The following is a 25,059-nucleotide window of genomic DNA, read 5'->3' on the forward strand; positions in this document are numbered from 1 at the left end:
ACCTGACGCTCCAGCCGGCTACAATGGTGCAGTATGTGATACCTGACGCTCCAGCTGGCTACAATGATGCAGTATGTGATACCTGACGCTCCAGCTGGCTGCTCTTGCCGCCTATGCTGATGAGGGTGATACATGATATTCCCTCTGGCTACAATGGTGCAGTATGTGATACCTGACGTTCCAGCCGGCTACAATGGTGCAGTATGTGATACCTGACGCTCCAGCCGGCTACAATGGTGCATTATGCAACACTCCTACCAGCTACACCGGGGCGGTATGTTACATTTACCATTGATGATTACATTGGGGTGTTGTTTGTTGGTCAGATTCCCCTATCTGGTATAGAGCTGATTACAACAAATCTACCAGATTTCATAGATCCATGGGCTATAAGGGTATTTGGATATCTGTGAATATATAAGGCGGAATTAATGGAAATAAAAAGTAGTAATAAAAATGTATAGAATTCAAAGACAAACTTGTGTAAGTTATGTGACAAAACTGACATTACTGCAATGATCTATATATAAAAAAAAGCTTTATTTATACAGGAAAAACATTAAAAGAACAGAAAGACACAAACTAGAATTATAAATCAAAATTTTTAAAAGCTTTGTTATTGAACACAAATTCATAAGGTTAAAAAAAAAAATGAAATGTGCAAAACGTTAATATCGAAATAAATTTAAACGCAGAGTGATGTATTGCTAAATGTATTATCAGGTGTAGGTCACCTACCCTAAATAACAAGGTCAGACTGTTCATTAGTTCTCGGCTAGCCAGTACCTTTATCTTACCGCTGCGTCTATAGCTTCTGCACAAAGTACTGCTGGGTAATCCGCCAGCTACACCGATCCCTACGTGGTGCCGCACACACAATACAGCAATGAACCCAGGGCCGGCAGTATAATCATATTTTATTCTGTGTTTTCCTTTAGTACAGCCGACAATGCATTGGGATCAATGGATCATTATCACTGGTTTGGATTGTAAATCAGAGGTACTTTGGAAAAGCCAGTGGACTTTCAGCAGTAGACGGTTTTGCCTATCCCTGGGTCAGAATTGCTTTTATGTACTTAAGCGTTAAATGGGTTTTTCCACCACCTTAAATGAGAGTTGGCCACTGAAGACAGGAGTCCCTGCCCAGCCAATCAGCAGCCAGCTTTGGGTAACAGTGCAGCCTAGTCTGTCTTCTTACAGCACATAGACCGTATACATATATAATTATGAATAAGAGCAGGTACCCTGTTAAATACAGCACTAATTAAGTGGAAACTCCTTTTGTCAGGAGAAAACAAAATAGAAAAATCTTGAATAAATGTACATTTAAACATGCCACTTCATAGCACACTGTAAATTAACCCATTCCTCTTTCTGTACAACTGTTAAAACAAAACAATGACTCGATTTATTAAAATAAAAAAAATTAAAGTTTCATTAGCAATACTCCAATATTGTCTGAGGCCATCACACGCCCCCATAGTCGACTGTTAGACACTTAGGACTCTTATTCTACATAAATACATCATGAACTGTCTTTTCCGACAGTATCTCGGCCAGTCCTGGTGCCGCCCCAAAGCAACGGCTGTCATGTAACAAGAATAAAACTATAACATGCAACTCATATGTCGTGAACAGTATACATGTGAAGGTTCCAATGGCGCGCGCGTTACAACATGATGATAAAATTGTGGATCACGTAAGAGAGTTTGCCCCGGACCCTCGCCGTACAGAAGCCATGGCGCCGTAGTTACGGTAAAGACGTTTTCAAGCATTGTTCTTGCTACAAAGATCCTTTACATAGAGGGGACAGGAAATTATCACGTTTCACAAGGAATAATATAAATTAGGCTTTCTCTGACATTAGAACGTGTATTTTTTTTTTTTTTTTTCCTTTTTTTAAATTTTAAGCAATTATCAAGAGCCATATTAAAATGTATATTTCATGGCTGGCATGAACACATGGATCTATCTTGAGAAGACCTGTAATTTGGTGCAGCTTTCCCCTAAGGACTTGCAGGAGAAAAACAAAATTCTGTAAAATACAATGAAAACCAAAACTGCGGCTGCCGCGTTTATGCGTCTTTCATCCCGAAAGTCTCCTGTGATGCGTAGACCATATAGAGGAACCCGTCCTCGTCCTTTTCCTGCTCGTACACCTCCGAGATGGGGGTACACACGCTCACCATACTGTGGCTGTTCACCAGGAGGAAGAAGGCTTGGTTGGCGTTCAGCTGCAGACGTCTCCTGTAATGGGGCGAGAAGGGATAAAATGTATCGCCCTTTATAAGTGAGCATCACGTGCGGCCTAGAAGCTGGGTGCAATGGCTGGTAATTTTAGTGCATGTGTTGTAAAGCGCACTGTACCAGAAAGTCAGATTTTGATTGGTCAATTTGGGTGCAATCGCAAGTTATTACGCGTCATTATATCAATACGAGAATAACATCTACCCCACCATCGCCTTGCCGCAGGCCGCACTTGGCGTCAGACCAGCGTAACGGGAAATCGCCTCTTACCGGATGATTTTGATGAGCTCGCTCATATTAACGTGGTCCGGGACGAGAAATTTGGTTTTATCCAGCACTGGAAGCTGCTTCTCTCCCTTGTACCTCTCAATGATCACCTGCAGGTAACAATGATGTAACGGATTAGTCGCTGACAGTTGTCCTGTGGTAATGACCACGCTGCAGCCTGTATGATGGGGGACAGCAATGTCTATGGGTGCACAAATCTGCGGCTTTGCTGGAAATGAATGACCCATGGCCGAGTGCTTTCAGTTACCACAATCACATGAAACCGTATTTATAACATTTACAACTTGTGGGATCTTTTTGAATTTTTACATTTCAGTACAACTGCATACATAGAAAACATACAGCCGATGTATACGGGTTTTCCTTTCTTTTTTGCAGTTCATTCTTGGCTTCTAAGGAAAGACCGTAAATGCCTTCTTTTTTCCTATTGGAGTAGCCTGTGGAAATGACCACGGTCTGCAAAGCTCAGATGTGTCTACAGAAGTGTGGAAATACCAGGGTGATGTCACACAGGGCAGCTCGTTGCCAGCAGTCATATGACTGAGCTGTGGCTTGTACGAGTAACCGCCATCTAGAGAGGACTAATATGAGCTGTACAGCCACAGCTGTCTCCATCCTGTGTACCCCCACCTTTCTACATGACGTCCCATCCTGTGTACCCCCACCTTTCTACATGAGTCTCATCCTGTGTACCCCCACCTTTCTACATGAGTCTCATCCTGTGTACCCCCACCTTTCTACATGAGTCTCATCCTGTGTACCCCCACCTTTCTGCATGAGTCTCATCCTGTGTACCCCCACCTTTCTACATGAGTCTCATCCTGTGTACCCCCACCTTTCTACATGAGTCTCATCCTGTGTACCCACACCTCTCTATAGGACGTCCCATCTTGTGTACCCCCACCTTTCTACATGAGTCTCATCCTGTGTACCCCCACCTCTCTACATGAGTCTCATCCTGTGTACCCACACCTCTCTATAGGACGTCCCATCTTGTGTACCCCCACCTTTCTACATGAGTCTCATCCTGTGTACCCCCACCTCTCTACATGAGTCTCATCCTGTGTACCCCCACCTCTCTACATGAGCCCCGTCCTGTGTACCTTTAACTCTGTACATGACAGAGCCCCACCCTGTATATCCCCATCTCACTACATGACAGTCCCATCCTGTATTCTCCCACCTTTGTACATTATGCAGCCCCATCCTATATACCCCCATCCCTGTACATGACAGAGCCCCGTCCTGTGTACCCCCATCCCTGTACATGACAGAGCCCCGTCCTGTATACCCCCATCCCTGTACATGACAGAGCCCCGTCCTGTGTACCCCCATCCCTGTACATGACAGAGCCCCGTCCTGTGTACCCCCATCCCTGTACATGACAGAGCCCCGTCCTGTGTACCCCCATCCCTGTACATGACAGAGCCCCGTCCTGTGTACCCCCATCCCTGTACATGACAGAGCCCCGTCCTGTGTACCCCCATCCCTGTACATGACAGAGCCCCGTCCTGTGTACCCCCATCCCTGTACATGACAGAGCCCCGTCCTGTGTACCCCCATCCCTGTACATGACAGAGCCCCGTCCTGTGTACCCCCATCCCTGTACATGACAGAGCCCCGTCCTGTGTACCCCCATCCCTGTACATGACAGAGCCCCGTCCTGTGTACCCCCATCCCTGTACATGACAGAGCCCCGTCCTGTGTACCCCCATCCCTGTACATGACAGAGCCCCGTCCTGTGTACCCCCATCCCTGTACATGACAGAGCCCCGTCCTGTGTGGACTTTTTCAGTACTTTTGTAACCTCTCCAGCCTGGAATAAACCTTCTTGCATTAGATCAGAGATTCTGCATAAAGACATTCAGCTGCAGGAACCGTCTGAGATATATTTACTAAACTGTGGGTTTCAACAAAGTCGAAGATTCTCGCTGGCTTTGACCACTGAGACTAAAATGGCAATAAGTGCTAGATCAGGCTTATTTTATTTATTGTTTTTGTTGTTTTAAATCCAGCTGTCAAGAGTTGCAGAGAATCAGCGACTTTACAAACACACTGCTTAGTAAATATACATCCGAGCATATTCACATACTGTAATTTTCTGTATGTTATTGAGGAATGACAGCAATATGCCTTATACCTGTGATGCACTTAAGCTGGCCACACACTAGACCAACTTACATCCAACTAGTTGATTGGTTGGAATGAAAATCTGGTAACGTATGGGAGTAACTGATGATCAGCAATTTGCTCCTAAATGCCAGAAAACAGATGAAAATGGCGTCAGACAAGTTCGTTAAATGTTTGTTCTAAACAATTTGTTCAAACAACAGTTTTAGTCCATTTTCCAGCGTTTGGGAGCAAATTGCTGATTGTCATTTGCTTTCATACCTTACCAGGTTTTCACTCCAACCAATCATCTAGTTGGCTGGTTGGACAGATAATCTTTAGATGTGTGGCCAGCTTTACAGGGACACTCTTGTTGCAATCCAATTATTCAATCCAAAGGACTGTCCAATGTGATCAGATGTAGCTGGCCAAACGCCCTGGTAATCTGATCATATTCAGTATAAAATGAGATCAGATGAAGCTGATTGGCCTGTGAGCACCGGTAATCTGATCATATTCAGTATAAGATGAGATCAGATGAAGCTGATTGGCCTGTGAGCACCGGTAATCTGATCAGATTCAGTATAAAATGAGATCAGATGAAGCTGATTGGCCTGTGAGCACCGGTAATCTGATCATATTCAGTATACGATGAGATCAGATGAAGCTGATTGGCCTGTGAGCACCTGTAATCTGATCATATTCAGTATAAGATGAGATCAGATGAAGCTGATTGGCCTGTGAGCACCTGTAATATGATCATATTCAGTATAAAATGAGATCAGATGAAGCTGATTGGCCTGAGCACCTGTAATCTGATCATATTCAGTATAAAATGAGATCAGATTAAGCTGATTGTCCTGTGAGCACCTGTAATCTGATCATATTCAGTATAAAATGAGATCAGATGAAGCTGATTGGCCTGTGAGCACCTGTAATCTGATCATATTCAGTATAAGATGAGATCAGATGAAGCTGATTGGCCTGTGAGCACCTGTAATATGATCATATTCAGTATAAAATGAGATCAGATGAAGCTGATTGGCCTGTGAGCACCTGTAATCTGATCATATTCAGTATAAAATGAGATCAGATGAAGCTGATTGGCCTGTGAGCACCTGTAATCTGATCATATTCAGTATAAAATGAGATCAGATGAAGCTGATTGGCCTGTGAGCACCTGTAATCTGATCATATTCAGTATAACATGAGATCAGTTGAAGCTGATTGGCCTGTGAGCACCGGTAATCTGATCAGATTCAGTATAAAATGAGATCAGATGAAGCTGATTGGCCTGTGAGCACCGGTAATCTGATCATATTCAGTATACGATGAGATCAGATGAAGCTGATTGGCCTGTGAGCACCGGTAATCTGATCATATTCAGTATACGATGAGATCAGATGAAGCTGATTGGCCTGTGAGCACCGGTAATCTGATCATATTCAGTATACGATGAGATCAGATGAAGCTGATTGGCCTGTGAGCACCTGTAATCTGATCATATTCAGTATACGATGAGATCAGATGAAGCTGATTGGCCTGTGAGCACCTGTAATCTGATCAGATTCAGTATAAAATGAGATCAGATGAAGCTGATTGGCATGTGAGCACCTGTAATCTGATCATATTCAGTATACGATGAGATCAGATGAAGCTGATTGGCCTGAGCACCTGTAATCTGATCATATTCAGTATAAAATGAGATCAGATGAAGCTGATTGGCCTGTGAGCACTTGTAATCTGATCATATTCAGTATAAAATGAGATCAGATGAAGCTGATTGGCCTGTGAGCACCTGTAATCTGATCATATTCAGTATAACATGAGATCAGATGAAGCTGATTGGCCTGTGAGCACCTGTAATCTGATCATATTCAGTATACGATGAGATCAGATGAAGCTGATTGGCCTGTGAGCACCTGTAATCTGATCATATTCAGTATACGATGAGATCAGATGAAGCTGATTGGCCTGTGAGCACCTGTAATCTGATCATATTCAGTATAAAATGAGATCAGATGAAGCTGATTGGCCTGTGAGCACCGGTAATCTGATCATATTCAGTATACGATGAGATCAGATGAAGCTGATTGGCCTGTGAGCACCTGTAATCTGATCAGATTCAGTATACGATGAGATCAGATGAAGTTGATTGGCCTGTGAGCACCTGTAATCTGATCATATTCAGTATACGATGAGATCAGATGAAGCTGATTGGCCTGTGAGCACCTGTAATCTGATCATATTCAGTATACGATGAGATCAGATGAAGCTGATTGGCCTGTGAGCACCGGTAATCTGATCATATTCAGTATACGATGAGATCAGATGAAGCTGATTGGCCTGTGAGCACCTGTAATCTGATCATATTCAGTATACGATGAGATCAGATGAAGCTGATTGGCCTGTGAGCACCTGTAATCTGATCAGATTCAGTATAAAATGAGATCAGATGAAGCTGATTGGCATGTGAGCACCTGTAATCTGATCATATTCAGTATAAAATGAGATCAGATGAAGCTGATTGGCCTGAGCACCTGTAATCTGATCATATTCAGTATAAAATGAGATCAGATGAAGCTGATTGGCCTGTGAGCACTTGTAATCTGATCATATTCAGTATAAAATGAGATCAGATGAAGCTGATTGGCCTGTGAGCACCTGTAATCTGATCATATTCAGTATAAAATGAGATCAGATGAAGCTGATTGGCCTGTGAGCACCGGTAATCTGATCATATTCAGTATACGATGAGATCAGATGAAGCTGATTGGCCTGTGAGCACCTGTAATCTGATCAGATTCAGTATACGATGAGATCAGATGAAGCTGATTGGCCTGTGAGCACCTGTAATCTGATCATATTCAGTATACGATGAGATCAGATGAAGCTGATTGGCCTGTGAGCACCTGTAATCTGATCAGATTCAGTATACGATGAGATCAGATGAAGCTGATTGGCCTGTGAGCACCTGTAATCTGATCATATTCAGTATAAAATGAGATCAGATGAAGCTGATTGGCCTGAGCACCTGTAATCTGATCATATTCAGTATAAAATGAGATCAGATTAAGCTGATTGTCCTGTGAGCACCTGTAATCTGATCATATTCAGTATAAAATGAGATCAGATGAAGCTGATTGGCCTGTGAGCACCTGTAATCTGATCATATTCAGTATAAGATGAGATCAGATGAAGCTGATTGGCCTGTGAGCACCTGTAATATGATCATATTCAGTATAAAATGAGATCAGATGAAGCTGATTGGCCTGTGAGCACCTGTAATCTGATCATATTCAGTATAAAATGAGATCAGATGAAGCTGATTGGCCTGTGAGCACCTGTAATCTGATCATATTCAGTATAAAATGAGATCAGATGAAGCTGATTGGCCTGTGAGCACCGGTAATCTGATCATATTCAGTATACGATGAGATCAGATGAAGCTGATTGGCCTGTGAGCACCGGTAATCTGATCATATTCAGTATACGATGAGATCAGATGAAGCTGATTGGCCTGTGAGCACCGGTAATCTGATCATATTCAGTATACGATGAGATCAGATGAAGCTGATTGGCCTGTGAGCACCTGTAATCTGATCATATTCAGTATACGATGAGATCAGATGAAGCTGATTGGCCTGTGAGCACCTGTAATCTGATCAGATTCAGTATAAAATGAGATCAGATGAAGCTGATTGGCATGTGAGCACCTGTAATCTGATCATATTCAGTATACGATGAGATCAGATGAAGCTGATTGGCCTGAGCACCTGTAATCTGATCATATTCAGTATAAAATGAGATCAGATGAAGCTGATTGGCCTGTGAGCACTTGTAATCTGATCATATTCAGTATAAAATGAGATCAGATGAAGCTGATTGGCCTGTGAGCACCTGTAATCTGATCATATTCAGTATAACATGAGATCAGATGAAGCTGATTGGCCTGTGAGCACCTGTAATCTGATCATATTCAGTATACGATGAGATCAGATGAAGCTGATTGGCCTGTGAGCACCTGTAATCTGATCATATTCAGTATACGATGAGATCAGATGAAGCTGATTGGCCTGTGAGCACCTGTAATCTGATCATATTCAGTATAAAATGAGATCAGATGAAGCTGATTGGCCTGTGAGCACCGGTAATCTGATCATATTCAGTATACGATGAGATCAGATGAAGCTGATTGGCCTGTGAGCACCTGTAATCTGATCAGATTCAGTATACGATGAGATCAGATGAAGTTGATTGGCCTGTGAGCACCTGTAATCTGATCATATTCAGTATACGATGAGATCAGATGAAGCTGATTGGCCTGTGAGCACCTGTAATCTGATCATATTCAGTATACGATGAGATCAGATGAAGCTGATTGGCCTGTGAGCACCTGTAATCTGATCAGATTCAGTATACGATGAGATCAGATGAAGCTGATTGGCCTGTGAGCACCTGTAATCTGATCATATTCAGTATACGATGAGATCAGATGAAGCTGATTGGCCTGTGAGCACCGGTAATCTGATCATATTCAGTATACGATGAGATCAGATGAAGCTGATTGGCCTGTGAGCACCTGTAATCTGATCATATTCAGTATACGATGAGATCAGATGAAGCTGATTGGCCTGTGAGCACCTGTAATCTGATCAGATTCAGTATAAAATGAGATCAGATGAAGCTGATTGGCATGTGAGCACCTGTAATCTGATCATATTCAGTATACGATGAGATCAGATGAAGCTGATTGGCCTGAGCACCTGTAATCTGATCATATTCAGTATAACATGAGATCAGATGAAGCTGATTGGCCTGTGAGCACCTGTAATCTGATCATATTCAGTATACGATGAGATCAGATGAAGCTGATTGGCCTGTGAGCACCTGTAATCTGATCATATTCAGTATACGATGAGATCAGATGAAGCTGATTGGCCTGTGAGCACCTGTAATCTGATCATATTCAGTATAAAATGAGATCAGATGAAGCTGATTGGCCTGTGAGCACCGGTAATCTGATCATATTCAGTATACGATGAGATCAGATGAAGCTGATTGGCCTGTGAGCACCTGTAATCTGATCAGATTCAGTATACGATGAGATCAGATGAAGCTGATTGGCCTGTGAGCACCTGTAATCTGATCATATTCAGTATACGATGAGATCAGATGAAGCTGATTGGCCTGTGAGCACCTGTAATCTGATCAGATTCAGTATACGATGAGATCAGATGAAGCTGATTGGCCTGTGAGCACCTGTAATCTGATCAGATTCAGTATAAAATGAGATCAGATGAAGCTGATTGGCCTGTGAGCACCTGTAATCTGATCAGATTCAGTATAAAATGAGATCAGATGAAGCTGATTGGCCTGTGAGCACCGGTAATCTGATCAGATTCAGTATAAAATGAGATCAGATGAAGCTGATTGGCCTGTGAGCACCTGTAATCTGATCAGATTCAGTATACGATGAGATCAGATGAAGCTGATTGGCCTGTGAGCACCTGTAATCTGATCATATTCAGTATACGATGAGATCAGATGAAGCTGATTGGCCTGTGAGCACCTGTAATCTGATCAGATTCAGTATAAGATGAGATCAGATGAAGCTGATTGGCCTGTGAGCACCTGTTATCTGATCAGATTCAGTATAAGATGAGATCAGATGAAGCTGATTGGCCTGTGAGCACCGTAGCCGTGAGACGAATACTGTTTTAGCTTTTGCGATTAGTGAACGTGAGAGAAGGTAATTCCATAGTGAGTCGCTCCCTGTGTTACACTGAATGTGCGTTACGGTACAGAACCATCATTGCTGCGTGTATACAGGTGCGGCACTGGAATATCGCTCACCGGGATCTTGGTTGGATGTTGCTCCCTTATTATCCGCACATCTTCCACTCTTTGCTCTACAAATAGAAAAAAAACAAAGATTATTATTATTAAAGCGGAAAAGAAAATTCCATTATATTTATTTGTTTTTTAATTGCGGTTTCCCCTCATCTCCTGCAGGTTATCTATGAAAGGTTATCGTGGCTGCCCTCTCCCAGCATGGTACCACAGCAGCCACGGGGTCCAGGAACCAATCTTGTTGGGTTCCTGCTACTTCTACATACTGATTCCAATGTAACACTTTGTTACTGATCTGGAGCACTCGTCACAATGGAGGATCATGTGATGTCACTAGATTATACCCCCATGCCCGGATCAGGTCTGTTCTGCCACCCTGAGGTGATAGGGCAAGGTAAGCGGATGTTATTAGCTGCTCTACCGGTTCCACTTAGCTCCACCTTACATTGGTCCTATAAGTGCTTATAACATGGGAGTCTGGTCCTGATTCAGAGCCGGACGCTCTGACACAGCGCTCGCTCTGAATCAGGGCCGTCCCTCTTACTTTTTGGAGTGGCCTCCTGGCCGCTCGCATTGCTGTGGGTGACCACCCACAGCTATAGCGAGCGGCCAAAATGATGGTCGCGATGGTCAAGACCATCGCGACCATCGGGCTTGCGACGAGACCCTAAGGTAGGGTCTCGTCTGCCGCAAGCCCTGGAGTGCTTTTGGCTCTATCAGAGCCAAAATCACTCCCACTGACATCACTAGTGATGTCAGTGGGGCCGGCCCCAGACGGTAGGCGTTCCCATGGGAACGCCTCCGTCTGGGCAGCCACGCCCACCAAAGGGGGCGTGCTGTCAATCACCATCAACAGCACGCCCCCTTTGGTGCGAGACCCATAACGACAGCTTGGCCGTCGTTATTCGGGTCTCGCGCATGCGCACGACTGAGCCGCCTCCGTCGTGCGCATGCGCACTTGGGCAACATCGACCCGCTTGCGAGCGCTCAGCGCTCGCGAGTGGGTCTGAATCAGGCCCTCTGTTCGGACTCTTCAAAAATAATGCAGGGTTCTGTGAGTACCAGGTGTGAGAAATACTCTTTAAACAGTGAGTTTTGAAGGGGAGAATTGGGGCATATATTTTGCTTAGATTTTAAACCTATATTTATTAATGTTGCTGGCAAAGGCAATCACAGATAATGTTTGCTTGGCTGCAGGGAATAAGGAATTTAAGTTCTACCTGGTAAATCCGATGTTCCCAAATACAAGACAGTGGGTCTGGTCACTGAGGTACAATGACTATACACGCACACGCCATTAGTCACTTTGGGAACTACAAACCCTACTTCATATAGGAGAAAGGTTGTTTATCAGCCACTTTAATGTTTAATAATAAAGGTTCACTGAGACGAGACATGGAGGAGCTAATACTATTGTCTTCACTCTAGTAACAAAAACCCCTATACATTATTTACATCCCCCAGAACAGAGGTTCCCAAACACGGTCCTCAAGGCACCGCAACAGTTCAAGGTTTAGAGAGATCCATGGCTCAGCACAGATGGCTAAAACTATTTGACTGAGGTACTAATTAAGTCACCTGTGGTCAAGCATGGATATCCTTAAAACCTGGACTGTTAAGGCCCCCATACATCAGCAATTGATTGCATCAATCGTGCAATTTGCAATCGATTGTGTATAAAGACCTTTCCCTTTTTCAATTGATTGCAAATTGCACGATTGATGCAATCAATTGCTGATGTATGGGGGCCTTTAGGGTGTCTTGAGGGCTGAGTTTGGTAACTTCTGCCCCAGCACATAAGTACTCTATTCTGTAGGGCTGTAAGTAAAGGGTTACATGGAGTAACATGTATTCTGTATTTGCTGCTCACACACGTGTTTGTTCACATCCAGACGATGTCAGTGTAGTTATAAAATGTAATCTGTGACGTTTAAGGGAAGCATTCATTATACAGAAATAATTCCCACTTTACATAACTGTAATGACACAGCAGGAAACTATCTGGTTCCACTATGGTGTCTAATGGTCACACAGGCTGTAAGTATGGCACAATTGTCTAGGTTTGCTCATGGTACACGATCCCTTTTCACATTGGATTAATGGATTGGAGGTGGACCCAATTTTTCATACTCCGTTTTGCAAACGCATTAGTGTCGTTTTAAGAAGTCAATGGGGTATATTTACTAAGGTGCGGGTTTTTAGAAGTGGTTTTGTTGCCCATAGCAACCAATCAGATTCTACTTAACATTTATCTAGCACCTTCTAGAAGGTAATAGCTAGAATCTGATTGGTTGCTATGGGCAACAAAACCACTTCTAAAAACCCGCACCTTAGTAAATATACCCCAAGGAACCAACACTAAACATCAGGCAGAAGATCTGCAATACCTTCTCTCACCTATAGGGAGTGCAGATTGTTTTTGTTTTGTAACTAATAACAAGCACTGTGACAACTTTGTTATAGCTCCCCCACAGGCCATTTAACAGGTACTGCAGCCAATCAGCTAAATCAAAACAGTTGTCTAGAATGATTTATCTATTATAAAAGTTTGTATATCCCTTTAACCTTGTGAGTGTGCTGGCCCAGTTATGACTGTTTCTACTCCAGATAATAGATTACAAATGACTGCACAAGAATGTTACATGTGTACTAACCCCACAATTGCAGACTGTACTTATTTTTCAGTACAGGCCAACTGCACAGTTAAGCAGCGCATATACGGTGCGATTTTTTATTTTTTTTGCACGATTTCAATCGTGCACATCGTATGTGGTTTTGGTATGTTTGCGATGCCGATGCGCGTCCCCGCTGTCGTATAGTTGGATCGTACATCTTATGGAAAAACCATAAAATTGCAATCTATTGTGTAGGATGTATTACGATGTAGGTATGATAGTAACGATCAATCGTACACCATTTGGAGATTTTCAAAGGAAGAACCGCAAGGGCAATCGTACAACACATCGTGATGTTTCTAATCGCACCGTGTATGGCCGGCTTATAAACTCTGTTAGCCTAAAATAGTGGGATATGTAGTGATGTTCGCTGAGACGAATTCAGCAACAAAGTGCCCAGAAGAAAAGGATTAAAGTGCCACTTTTGACAACACACAAGGGCAGCCATTTTGTGACTTGAACCAATATTCACAGAAACACAGCCTATCATATTAATAGTAGGAATAACAGACACCACTGAACACAGCCATTTTGTGGACTGAACCAACATTCTGAAGCAATCTTATCAATTGCTAGTTAGTTGACTGGTTGCATTTTCATGAATATTGCATAAACCCACAAAATGGCTGCTCCCACTGTTTACCACAAAATGCCTTGTACCTCAGTGATGTCACTGGCTCCTAAGGAGGTGTATGACTTAATTCTCATGACTATTTGCTCAGACAACAAAATGCTAGTGATGTCATTTTGTTCCTGGTGATTTTATTGGCTGCAGTCTCATGAATAATAGTTCAACCTACAAAATGGCTGCTAGGTGGAAGTGAACATGACACTGGCCGCTGGGCCTTGGAGCCCTAGTACAACCCTGCATGTTATGTTTACGGAGCGTCCTAATAGTTTACTTTCCTGCACTTCAAATACTCACTCGTTACCGTTAAAGCCCATAGAATAAGTATACATGGCAAGTGCTGCTTTTAATATATAGGGGTCTATTTACTAAGCAGTGTTAGGAAAGGTGATAAGGTGCCAGCCAATCAGCTCACAAGTGCCATTTTTCAAACACAGCCTGTGAGATGACAGTTGGAAGCTGATTGGCTGGTACCTTATCACTTTTCACTCTGTCTCCTAACACTGCTTAGTAACTAGACCCCATAGAATAATAGGAGCATTATTGTGCAGTTGGCTTATAATGAAAAATGGAGACATTTTTAGGGACAAGTCGGTAAAACATTTGACTGTCCCTGGATATTAGCAGCCTTTGCTAATGGAGCATTAAGCACGCTCCCCTAATAGGGGTGAGGCAGATGTAACCTGTACTTTGCAGGTGAGTGGGAAGCGCCTCAGACGTGTATAAAGGGCCCCTCCAGCCATGTTTGTGTGGATATGGACATAGATGGTGTAAAATGTACTCGCTGATAACACTTTTCTATCACTACGTTTCGTCCTTAGCGGAATCCTGTGACGCACAGACAGAACCGTAACTAGACTTTGTGGTGCCCTGTGCCAGAAAAAGCATTGGCGCCCCCCCTATATTTTAAATAGGGGCATAATTCACCTGAAAAAGGGCCGTGGCTTCATGGGGAATGGCCAGGAGATGCTGGGGATAAATAGGGACATAATATAGTGCACCTGAGAGAGGGCCATGGCCTCATGGGAAAGGGCCAGGGAAGAGATAGGGGAGGCCAGGAGATGCTGGGGATAAATAGGGATATAATATAGTGCACCTGAGAGAGGGCCATGGCCTCATGGGGAAGGGCCAGGGAAGAGATAGGGGAGGCCAGGAGATGCTGGGGATAAATAGGGACATAATATAGTGCACCTGAGAGAGGGCCATGGCCTCATGGGGAAGGGCCAGGGAAGAGATAGGGGAGGCCAGGAGATGCTGGGGATAAATAGGGACATAATATAGTGCACCTGAGAGAGGGCCATGGCCTCATGGGAAAGGGCCAGGGAAGAGATAGGGGAGGCCAGGAGATGCTGGGGATAAATAGGGATATAATATAGTGCACCTGAGAGAGGGCCATGGCCTCATGGGGAAGGGCCAGGGAAGAGATAGGGGAGGCCAGGAGATGCTGGGGATAAATAGGGACATAATATAGTGCACCTGAGAGAGGGCCATGGCCTCATGGGGAAGGGCCAGGGAAGAGATAGGGGAGGCCAGGAGATGCTGGGGATAAATAGGGACATAATATAGTGCACCTGAGAGAGGGCCATGGCCTCATGGGGAAGGACCAGGGAAGAGATAGGGGAGGCCAGGAGATGCTGGGGATAAATAGGGACATAATATAGTGCACCTGAGAGAGGGCCATGGACTCATGGGAAAGGGCCAGGGAAGAGATAGGGGAGGTCAGGAGATGCTGGGGATAAATAGGGACATAATATGGTGCACCTGAGAGAGGGCCATGGCCTCATGGGAAAGGGCCAGGGAAGAGATAGGGGAGGCCAGGAGATGCTGGGGATAAATAGGGATATAATATAGTGCACCTGAGAGAGGGCCATGGCCTCATGGGGAAGGGCCAGGGAAGAGATAGGGGAGGCCAGGAGATGCTGGGGATAAATAGGGACATAATATAGTGCCCCTGAGAGAGGGCCATGGCCTCATGGGGAAGGCCCAGGGAAGAGATAGGGGAGGCCAGGAGATGCTGGGGATAAATAGGGACATAATATAGTGCCCCTGAGCGAGGGCCATGGCCTCATGGGGAAGGGCCAGGGAAGAGATGGGGGAGGCCAGGAGATGCTGGGGATAAATAGGGACATAATATAGTGCCCCTGAGCGAGGGCCATGGCCTCATGGGGAAGGGCCAGGGAAGAGATAGGAGAGGCCAGGAGATGCTGGGGATAAATAGGGATATAATATAGTGCACCTGAGAGAGAGCCATGGCCTCATGGGGAAGGGTCAGGGAAGAGATAGGGGAGGCCAGGAGATGCTGGGGATAAATAGGGACATAATATAGTGCACCTGAGAGAGGGCCGTGGCCTCATGGGGAAGGGCCAGGGAAGAGATAGGGGACGCCAGGAGATGCTGGGGATAAATAGGGACATAATATAGTGCCCCTGAGAGAGGGCCATGGCCTCATGGGGAAGGCCCAGGGAAGAGATAGGGGAGGCCAGGAGATGCTGGGGATAAATAGGGACATAATATAGTGCCCCTGAGCGAGGGTCATGGCCTCATGGGGAAGGGTCAGGGAAGAGATAGAGGAGGCCAGGAGATGCTGGGGAAAATAGGGACATAATATATTGCACCTGAGAGAGGGCCATGGCCTCATGGGGAAGGGCCAGGGAAGAGATAGGGGAGGCCAAGAGATGCTGGGGATAAATAGGGACATAATATAGTGCACCTGAGAGAGGGCCATGGCCTCATGGGAAAGGGCCAGGGAAGAGATAGGGGAGGCCAGGAGATGCTGGGGATAAATAGGGATATAATATAGTGCACCTGAGAGAGGGCCATGGCCTCATGGGGAAGGGCCAGGGAAGAGATAGGGGAGGCCAGGAGATGCTGGGGATAAATAGGGACATAATATAGTGCACCTGAGAGAGGGCCATGGCCTCATGGGAAAGGGCCAGGGAAGAGATAGGGGAGGCCGGAGATGCTGGGGATAAATAGGGATATAATATAGTGCACCTGAGAGAGGGCCATGGCCTCATGGGGAAGGGCCAGGGAAGAGATAGGGGAGGCCAGGAGATGCTGGGGATAAATAGGGACATAATATAGTGCACCTGAGAGAGGGCCATGGCCTCATGGGGAAGGGCCAGGGAAGAGATAGGGGAGGCCAGGAGATGCTGGGGATAAATAGGGACATAATATAGTGCACCTGAGAGAGGGCCATGGACTCATGGGAAAGGGCCAGGGAAGAGATAGGGGAGGTCAGGAGATGCTGGGGATAAATAGGGACATAATATGGTGCACCTGAGAGAGGGCCATGGCCTCATGGGAAAGGGCCAGGGAAGAGATAGGGGAGGCCAGGAGATGCTGGGGATAAATAGGGATATAATATAGTGCACCTGAGAGAGGGCCATGGCCTCATGGGGAAGGGCCAGGGAAGATATAGGGGAGGCCAGGAGATGCTGGGGATAAATAGGGACATAATATAGTGCACCTGAGAGAGGGCCGTGGCCTCATGGGGAAGGGCCAGGGAAGAGATAGGGGAGGCCAGGAGATGCTGGGGATAAATAGGGACATAATATAGTGCACCTGAGAGAGGGCCGTGGCCTCATGGGGAAGGGCCAGGGAAGAGATAGGGGAGGCCAGGAGATGCTGGGGATAAATAGGGACATAATATAGTGCCCCTGAGAGAGGGCCATGGCCTCATGGGGAAGGCCCAGGGAAGAGATAGGGGAGGCCAGGAGATGCTGGGGATAAATAGGGACATAATATAGTGCCCCTGAGCGAGGGCCATGGCCTCATGGGGAAGGGCCAGGGAAGAGATGGGGGAGGCCAGGAGATGCTGGGGATAAATAGGGACATAATATAGTGCCCCTGAGCGAGGGCCATGGCCTCATGGGGAAGGGCCAGGGAAGAGATAGGAGAGGCCAGGAGATGCTGGGGATAAATAGGGATATAATATAGTGCACCTGAGAGAGAGCCGTGGCCTCATGGGGAAGGGTCAGGGAAGAGATAGGGGAGGCCAGGAGATGCTGGGGATAAATAGGGACATAATATAGTGCACCTGAGAGAGGGCCGTGGCCTCATGGGGAAGGGCCAGGGAAGAGATAGGGGACGCCAGGAGATGCTGGGGATAAATAGGGACATAATATAGTGCCCCTGAGAGAGGGCCATGGCCTCATGGGGAAGGCCCAGGGAAGAGATAGGGGAGGCCAGGAGATGCTGGGGATAAATAGGGACATAATATAGTGCCCCTGAGCGAGGGTCATGGCCTCATGGGGAAGGGTCAGGGAAGAGATAGAGGAGGCCAGGAGATGCTGGGGAAAATAGGGACATAATATATTGCACCTGAGAGAGGGCCATGGCCTCATGGGGAAGGGCCAGGGAAGAGATAGGGGAGGCCAGGAGATGCTGGGGATAAATAGGGACATAATATAGTGCACCTGAGAGAGGGCCATGGCCTCATGGGAAAGGGCCAGGGAAGAGATAGGGGAGGCCAGGAGATGCTGGGGATAAATAGGGATATAATATAGTGCACCTGAGAGAGGGCCATGGCCTCATGGGGAAGGGCCAGGGAAGAGATAGGGGAGGCCAGGAGATGCTGGGGATAAATAGGGACATAATATAGTGCACCTGAGAGAGGGCCATGGCCTCATGGGAAAGGGCCAGGGAAGAGATAGGGGAGGCCGGAGATGCTGGGGATAAATAGGGATATAATATAGTGCACCTGAGAGAGGGCCATGGCCTCATGGGGAAGGGCCAGGGAAGAGATAGGGGAGGCCAGGAGATGCTGGGGATAAATAGGGACATAATATAGTGCACCTGAGAGAGGGCCATGGCCTCATGGGGAAGGGCCAGGGAAGAGATAGGGGAGGCCAGGAGATGCTGGGGATAAATAGGGACATAATATAGTGCACCTGAGAGAGGGCCGTGGCCTCATGGGGAAGGGCCAGGGAAGAGATAGGGGAGGCCAGGAGATGCTGGGAATAAATAGGGACATAATATAGTGCGCCTGAGAGAGGGCCATGGCCTCATGGGGAAGGCCCAGGGAAGAGATAGGGGAGGCCAGGAGATGCTGGGGATAAATAGGGACATAATATAGTGCCCCTGAGCGAGGGCCATGGCCTCATGGGGAAGGGCCAGGGAAGAGATAGGGGAGGCCAGGAGATGCTGGGGATAAATAGGGACATAATATAGTGCACCTGAGAGAGGGCCATGGCCTCATGGGGAAGGGCCAGGGAAGAGATAGGGGAGGCCAGGAGATGCTGGGGATAAATAGGGACATAATATAGTGCACCTGAGAGAGGGCCGTGGCCTCATGGGGAAGGGCCAGGGAAGAGATAGGGGAGGCCAGGAGATGCTGGGGATAAATAGGGACATAATATAGTGCCCCTGAGAGAGGGCCATGGCCTCATGGGGAAGGCCCAGGGAAGAGATAGGGGAGGCCAGGAGATGCTGGGGATAAATAGGGACATAATATAGTGCCCCTGAGCGAGGGTCATGGCCTCATGGGGAAGGGTCAGGGAAGAGATAGAGGAGGCCAGGAGATGCTGGGGAAAATAGGGACATAATATATTGCACCTGAGAGAGGGCCATGGCCTCATGGGGAAGGGCCAGGGAAGAGATAGGGGAGGCCAGGAGATGCTGGGGATAAAATAAGAGGAAGCTACAAGTGAGAATGATAACAAATAGAAAATTACAGGCCCAAACAGCGCCCCCTGACCTGCAGTGCCCTGTGCCAGGGCACTGGTCACACTACCCTAGTTACGGCCCTGCCCTGCGGTGCCCTGTGCCATGGCACTGGTCACACTACCCTAGTTACGGCCCTGCGCACAGACCTTTTTTTAAATTGTAATGTCTCTGCATTATTTCTGTTGCAGAATTTCGGGGTGGGGAGGGGAGTTGCCCATAGCAACCAATCCGCTTTGATGTAGCATTTATCAAGTACATTCTATAAAATGATAGGTGGAAACAGTTTGGTTACTATGGGCAACATCTCCACTTCCCAACTCTTTAGTAGGCTTGGTACATATTCCCATTTTATCTTTTAGTTCTTATAGTTTCCTAGGACCGTACATGTATATTTATGTACTGTTGAGGATTGTAAGTGGCCTCTGAGCATATTGTAGTGAGATTAGAGCTCTGTATATGGAAAGATCCTTACAGTCTGGGATTGTGTGAGATAATGAACCTGCCTCTGTCCTGCATTATTTCCACAGTCAGTACCAGAAAAACCTCTTCTCATATGGTGGTTATGAGTCCCCTGATTTTGGGACTTTATATGGAATGTCCTGGTGTAATCCACCTCAAGGAAGCTGTTGGGTGGTAGTTCTTAAAAAACAGCAGTCCTGGTGGTGTTTACTGGTGGGCAAAAACTTTGGGCGGAATTTTCATCTGTGTATATACAAAGTTAATGTGAAATTGTTGTGATGGTTATTTTTGAAGTTCTTAGAATAATAGTGGGCGTGTGCGCGGTAGGTGTAACCTCCCCTTCTCCAAATGGTCTCTGTCCTGGATAACAGCCACTCCACCTCAGAAATTCACCAAAAAACAAACGCAGTATCAGGTGCTGGTGGACACTATGTTGCAGTGGTAAGTGAATATAGGGACTTACCTGGGTCCCGACGTACTTCTGCTGGTCCACCAGGTGTACCTCCTTCCGCGTAGTGAGAGGTGATGGGTGTAAAGGGCAAGAAGTGCTAGCCAATGTGTGCGGACAGATCACTGGATATATGGATGAGGGGTAAAAAACTAATTTATTAATCTGCACCTAGCCCAATAGGGCATCAATCGGTGTCAGATAGTAAATAACATTACACTGAGGTAATCAGAACATGTACTGCATATAGTCTGGAATAAAGGTCAATAGCATATCAATCAGTATTGTCCCAACGCGTTTCTTCCCATGTGGGAAGAAACGCGTTGGGACAATACTGATTGATATGCTATTGACCTTTATTCCAGACTATATGCAGTACATGTTCTGATTACCTCAGTGTAATGTTATTTACTATCTGACACCGATTGATGCCCTATTGGGCTAGGTGCAGATTAATAAATTAGTTTTTTACCCCTCATCCATATATCCAGTGATCTGTCCGCACACATTGGCTAGCACTTCTTGCCCTTTACACCCATCACCTCTCACTACGCGGAAGGAGGTACACCTGGTGGACCAGCAGAAGTACGTCGGGACCCAGGTAAGTCCCTATATTCACTTACCACTGCAACATAGTGTCCACCAGCACCTGATACTGCGTTTGTTTTTTGGTGAATTTCTGAGGTGGAGTGGCTGTTATCCAGGACAGAGACCATTTGGAGAAGGGGAGGTTACACCTACCGCGCACACGCCCACCATTATTCTAAGAACTTCAAAAATAACCATCACAACAATTTCACATTAACTTTGTATATACACAGATGAAAATTCCGCCCAAAGTTTTTGCCCACCAGTAAACACCACCAGGACTGCTGTTTTTTAAGAACTACCACCCAACAGCTTCCTTGAGGTGGATTACACCAGGACATTCCATATAAAGTCCCAAAATTTGGGGAGCTCTCAAATCAAACATAGACATTAAAAAAACACGTACAACCCACTCACGTTTTACAACAGATATATCCCACAAACACCCCGTAATTTAGTAACAACACATGACACAATAAGCACCTCAGAGCGCAGACACCATATCGTATTATTAGCATTAATCTATTTAAGAAGGTGGGGTTACCTTCTTGGTGTTCAGCAGCTAGAGGTACTACTCTATAGCGCGAAACCCATAACTATTTTTATGAGTCCCCTGAGCCTGCGCCACAGTCTGCGAGGCCATCACAGGGAAACAGAGAGGAAGTATAAGTGCTCTGCTCATGTGGTAACCAGGAGACATTAATGCCGCCCTTCCCTTGGTGCAGGTGGACCCCCCTCCCCAGACTGCTGCCCCCACCCTGCCTAGTGCCTGCCATGGGCTCCACAGCAACCCCGTGTGCAGACAGGGGGATTTCACGTGTGCGTGCGTGCGTGTGTGTGTGTTTTTTACACCAGGTCACTGACAACTGTCTCTGAGGAGGAAACTATGCAACTGGTATATTATATTGTCTGTTTCCACCTAGCACATGTCTGAGCAGTTGTAAGGCGCAATAGAATATGCTGGTGCTATATGATTACATGTTGATAAATAATAAACATTTATCTCTTAAATTTAGTTTAAAATATATTGGGTTAAGCTGCATACACACTCGTTTTTTTGAACGATTATCGTTAAACGATATCATTTGAAACAATCGTTCCCTTTTTGAGTCGAACGATTATCGTTCATCGCGCGTTCACGTTTGTACATCAGTCAGACTTGTCAACTCAATGATTTTCATTAAGGGAATATGCAAAAATCGTTTGTAGTTCAAAAAAATCGTTCATTACATTTTAATAATGTGACAGAAAATCGTTCATAAAATCGTTGGTAACAAAATTGTTGTGTGTGTATGCAGCTTTAGTTCAATTGTACAGTAAAAGCGTTTTAATTGTGAATTTTTGTTTGATAACTTTTTGGTGCGTTGTGATACAATGTCAGGTGATGGAAACTTGTAGAGCCATCTCTGCTGAGTAATGGTGCTAGCTTTCACTTTCTGTATCTGTATGCTCTGGCAATGCAATGCCCACACTAGGGATTTCCTAATGTCTTACCCCAGCACCACTGTGCCCACAATGCCATTAGCTGTCACCTCTCCCTCGGAAAGTGAAAATGGAATAGTTTGTCCCCCTTCAAGTGTATGTGTAATGATGTGACCTCCCTACGAATTAGCACGCTCTCAGCACCTTATATACAGTGTGTGTGTGTGTGTGTGTGTGTGTGTGTGTGTGTGTGTGTGTGTGTGTGTATATATATATATATATATATATATATAGCACCACTGTACCTAGTGATGCCAAAGTGAGCATCACTTATTTTTATACTATAAGATGTTTGCCACACCAACAGGCCAGGGGCATGTAGGGTATATAATCCCTGGCACAGCCTAACAGTAACCCGCATATAATACATTCCCCTTCTACTACTTCCTTCTAGAAAAAAAACAAAGCATGAAGCCAATGAAAACATCAGTGTCATTATTATAGAACCATATGTAAGCTACCTTAGATAGGTGCCTTATTGCGCTATACATTAAGTGCAGCCCTGATGACCATGCCATCATCGCTCTGATAAGTGTGGCATTAGTACATAAATATAGCATTTAGCTTCAGGCACCAGATGTGCCGTTTAAACGTTGTGATGTCATTATATGGAACTGGCACTGCCACAAGCCAGTCCTGGTCCTGACTGTACATTCATCCGCAGCTGTGGGTACGCAATTAGCCAAAACCAATAACAGGGATCACTTTCCTGCCTGATGAGGATGGCACCAGGCTAATTGGGGGATATGTCCTGAACACTAAGTCCTTTGTGTGCTGCAAAAACTACATGGCTCAGCCTGAAAGAGGCAGAGCTGCCAGGACCGGCGTGAAGTGAACCAGAGGAGAAAGGTCACCAATTGTCTTATTACAGCAACAATGGATCCAGCTGTCATGCTAAAGAGCCATTATTACATGGGTACCGCACCAGTATACACATGCTATACAGACGTATACAGCCGGGTTATGTTCTGTGTTATGTACTCAGGATTACAGGAGCTGTTGGGCTGCGTTGGCCCCATTCCTGCATGCGATACATCAGTTGTAGGATGTGGTTTATAATAGGACTCCCAACAGCAACAAAAAACTGCATAAAAAACACTGCATAATGACTTCATCCCAGCAGCATGCAACAGATGACGTTACGCCTATTACCGGCCACCGTTCTGCAATACAATTCAGAGGCAGATCTGGGCCTAGCCACCAGTGGGATCTGCAACAGTGCTGCATGTATAAAGCTCTATGCAGAGCGGATGTTGGAAATTCAATTCTCACTATCCCCTGTATAGTTAGTATTTTTGGGTTATATTATATAGAGCTGTGAAGAGAGAACAGACCACGCCCACATCTAGGCAATCGCCCAACAAAACCGGACACCGAAATACATGATCCCAGATTATGAACCCCCCCCCCCCGAGCTCTCTAACACACTCAGACAGGGAGGGACAGGCTGCTTCACACCTCTCCTGGTGCATTCATAGAGCTACAGTGCTCCACAGGCTGTAATACACAAGGACACACAAAGAGCATTAAGGCCGGGGATCCAGAGGCTACAGCCATCCGCCTAAGTCCACCTCAATCATTAATCAGATGACATAGGTGACCTAAAAAATGCCCAGGCCTGTGCCACTTTCATCATGTGCGATGGGGTTCCTTAGTGCAGAACACAGTGTGACAGCAGATTATTGCTTGGGGTCACATATATATCACCCTTATCACTCATTCTCTCTATAAATGGCTACAATAAGTACTAATGTCACAGGACTAAGAGCTGATAATGGCCACATTCGCCCAAGGGGCAGAGGGTTTCGGGATAGCCATGCTGGCATCTTATATTAGGCAGAAACTACTGTCAGTATGTGTATATACACATATTATACAGTGCCCTGGTGCATGCTGTGTCCTGGAGTACACGGATATGGGGGGGGTCAGCTATGTGCAGATTATTAGGAACATTGATGATAATTGGGTACTGTATTGTGCCCATCCCCCAGCTCTGCAGTGCCTGCCCCCTGGTATAGATCATTTAATCCTGTCCTCTCCCCTTGGAATTATTACACAAGGCCTGGAGTGGTGGGGAGGGGGTTTCCCAGTGACTGGTCTGTTCTATCGGCCTGTACCCCACTTACTACCCCTGGTCCCAATATACCAGTACCCCTCTTTCCCCACTATTTACAAGGACATCAAACCTACCCCCAAGATACCATCAGGAGGGGGGGGGGGGGACATTAACCATTTCAGTAATCCCTCCAGCTGGCAGACACTCTGTAACCCCAAATAGTAAGACCAGCAAAGGTACCAGTCACACAGTAGTGTAATATATATGTATATACACACCCACCACTGAGTATATCCCCCCTACAGATCCTTTACCATTTAACCCTTTCAGCAGCCTAGGCACAACCCGAGAGAACGGGCAGGGCAGGTGGCCCTGTCCCCGGGGGCAGAGACCTACCTAGAGTCCTCCTCTGCTTGAAGGTCTTCTCTGACGGCATTTTCCCCGCTGCGATGTGAGCTGTCCCCGGATAGGAGCCGCTGCCTGTGTCCCCGGAGCTGCGCTGCTGCTGCTGTCTGCAGAATCTGCTGCTGCCCCAGCCTTCCAAAAACAAAAACACTGG

The 25,059-nt window shown here is 45.9% G+C and overlaps 1 protein-coding gene across 1 annotated transcript; it reads right to left on the reverse strand.

The window, feature by feature from the left end:
* Positions 1–521: 521 nt before the first annotated feature.
* Positions 522–25,059, reverse strand: MAP1LC3B (microtubule associated protein 1 light chain 3 beta). The gene is made up of 4 exons (XM_088447982.1): positions 24,897–25,059; positions 10,501–10,556; positions 2,518–2,624; positions 522–2,247 (listed from the first exon to the last, which is right to left on the reverse strand). The coding sequence occupies exons 1-4, from the start codon at positions 24,934–24,936 to the stop codon at positions 2,076–2,078; spliced, it is 375 nt and encodes a 124-aa protein (XP_088304108.1). The 5' UTR covers positions 24,937–25,059; the 3' UTR covers positions 522–2,075.

Source organism: Taudactylus pleione, unplaced genomic scaffold (assembly GCF_031769625.1).
Source record: "Taudactylus pleione unplaced genomic scaffold, aTauple2 ptg000447l, whole genome shotgun sequence".
Lineage (NCBI taxonomy): Eukaryota > Metazoa > Chordata > Amphibia > Anura > Myobatrachidae > Taudactylus > Taudactylus pleione.

Coding starts and splice junctions, on each gene's coding strand:
- MAP1LC3B (XM_088447982.1), bottom strand. CDS start 24,936: ATGCCGTCAGAGAAGACCTTCAAGCAGAGGAGGACTCTAG. Junction 10,557..24,896: donor CAAGCAGAGGAGGACTCTAG/GTAGGTCTCTGC, acceptor TTCTATTTGTAG/AGCAAAGAGTGGAAGATGTG. Junction 2,248..2,517: donor GAGCTCATCAAAATCATCCG/GTAAGAGGCGAT, acceptor GCCCCATTACAG/GAGACGTCTGCAGCTGAACG.